The 2,181-nt window shown below is 51.4% G+C and overlaps 1 protein-coding gene across 1 annotated transcript in view; it reads right to left on the bottom strand.

Annotated features, from left to right (window-relative positions):
• Positions 1-2,181, bottom strand: part of JPH2 (junctophilin 2) — a 77,261-nt gene that overhangs the window by 3,237 nt on the left and 71,843 nt on the right. The window contains exon 5 of the mRNA XM_011997672.1: positions 4-87. Within this exon, the coding sequence (XP_011853062.1) occupies positions 4-87 (84 nt within the window). The remainder of the gene's footprint in view (positions 1-3; positions 88-2,181) is intronic.

The following is a 2,181-nucleotide window of genomic DNA, read 5'->3' as shown; positions in this document are numbered from 1 at the left end:
CGCCGGCGCCCCGGTCGGGGGGCTCCAGCAGGCTCTCCGAGTTCTCCAGGATCTCCTGCAGCAGCCGGCGCTTCTGATATTCTGGACCTGCCAGGGGCACACAGGGAGGCTGGGTTCAAACCCGGCACCACTGTTGGGCGATCCTGGGCCAGCCACTTCACCTCTCGAGCCTCATTCATGGGCTCAGTAGGCACTCACATAGCACTGAGCAAGTGCCAGGCACTGTTCTAAGCGCTTTCCAAATATTAACTCATCGAATCCTTGTAGTAACCCTATGAAGTTGATGCTACTGTGAACCTCAAAGGGAGGCTCTGAGAGGTTACATCACTTGCCCAAAGTCACACAGCTGTCAAAGGGCAGAGCCAGGACTAGTACCCAGCAGTCTGGCTCCAGAGGCGATACCCTTTACTATGGCACGAGTCTCTTTCCATTCCCTTATCTGAAACATGGGCCTGATCATACCTATTTTATAAATACTAATGTAAGGATTGAGAAAATGTATGTCAAAGGCGGAGCTCAGGGCCCGGCACCGGCATAGATCAGCAGGGGGAGCGCTGTGGCCAGAAGTGAGGGATCCTCCCAAGCACAGGTTTTTGCTCCTAGGTTTTCCATCTGGCCTCCTTTGGCCTCCTTTCTGCAGCCAGGATCACGTTTAGAAAATGCACATCTGATCACGTCATTAACTTAAATTTAAAAATGTTTCATTAACATTAAAACATGGCTGGGCATGGTGGCTCACGCCTGTAATCCCAACACTTTGGGAGGCTGAGGAGGGCGGATCACAAGGTCAGGAGATGGAGACCAACCTGGCCAACATGGTGAAACTCTGTTTCTCTAAAAATACAAAAATTAGCTGGGTGTGGTGGCGTGTGCCTGTAGTCCCAGCTACTCAGGAGGCTGAGGCAGGAGAATTGCTTGAACTAGGGAGTCGGCAGTTACAGTGAGTGAGCCAAGATGGCGCCACTGCACTCCAGCCTAGTGACAGAATGAGACTCCATCTCAAACAAACAAACAAAAAAACCCAAAACCTTCATTGCAGAGAATGCCCACCTCTGTCCCTCAGGGGCTCCCACCACTCTATCCATGTGTCAGATCTCTACCAAGGCCAGGAGGTCCTCCTTACTCTGCAGCCTCGATTCTCGGGACCCACAGCCTACTTTGTGATCTGGCTTCCTGGCATGCTGCTCTGTCCGAGTTTCTGTGCCTTTGCGCCTCCTCCACTCATCTCACCCAGCACTATCTGGTGCAGCAGCTCTCAAAGTGCGGTCTCAGACTAGCAGTAGCCGCGTTGCCTGATCCTTAGAAATGCACGTTCATTCATGGGCTCCACCTGAGACCTACTGAATCAGGAACTCTGGGGGTGGGCCCAGAAATCTGTGTCAAATTTGAGACCTACTGACTTGATAGACTCTTGTTCAGCCTGCAAGATTCAGCTCAAATGGCATCTCCTGAGGGCAGCCTTCTCTAACACTTCCTCTTGCCTAACTGCTTCCTGTGAGCTCCGTCCGCTCCCATTCTAACCACACAGTGCTCATCCTGCTGTGCGCAATGGAACCGTAATCATGAGACAACAGCCACAGTCACTGAGAGCTTACTGAGGACTGGGAATGTGCCTTACATGCATGTAATCCATCCACAAAAAAGCAGGTACAGTTCTTACTCCCATTTTACAGATTAGGAAACTGAGGTTTACTGAGGTTTACAGAGGTTAAACACCTCACTCAAAGTCTCACAGCTGGGAAGCAGCAGAATCAGGGTTTGAACGAATGCAGAGTCTGTTTATTGTACCCCTAGCTCTGTTGTTTTTGTGACTCTCTGCTCCCCTAGATTTTGGACCCCACTTATGTAACCCGAGCCCGGCACAGTGCCTGACACATGGACAGTGCTCAATGCTTGACTGAAACTGTTGGGCAAGTGCAAGAAGCCATTTTTCCCTCTCATCCACCAGTGACTTCTCCCCTCTAAGCTTCACCAGCTCCAGCTGTCTTCCCTGCTCAGATCAGAGAGAAAAGACCACTTGGAGTGCCTCTGCTGCCCTCCCCACGAGCTCAGCATGCAGGCAGAGATGTGTCTCCCCCCATACCCCTGCATCATCCCATCCCACATTTGCATCATCCCATCCCACATTTGCATCATCCCATCCCACATTTGCATCATCCCATCCCACATTTGCATCATCCC

The sequence above is a fragment of the Mandrillus leucophaeus genome, unplaced genomic scaffold, assembly GCF_000951045.1.
Source record: "Mandrillus leucophaeus isolate KB7577 unplaced genomic scaffold, Mleu.le_1.0 Scaffold544, whole genome shotgun sequence".
Taxonomy (NCBI): Eukaryota; Metazoa; Chordata; class Mammalia; order Primates; family Cercopithecidae; genus Mandrillus; species Mandrillus leucophaeus.
Note: the sequence above shows the minus strand (reverse complement) of the source record. Positions and strands in the feature narration are given on the sequence as shown.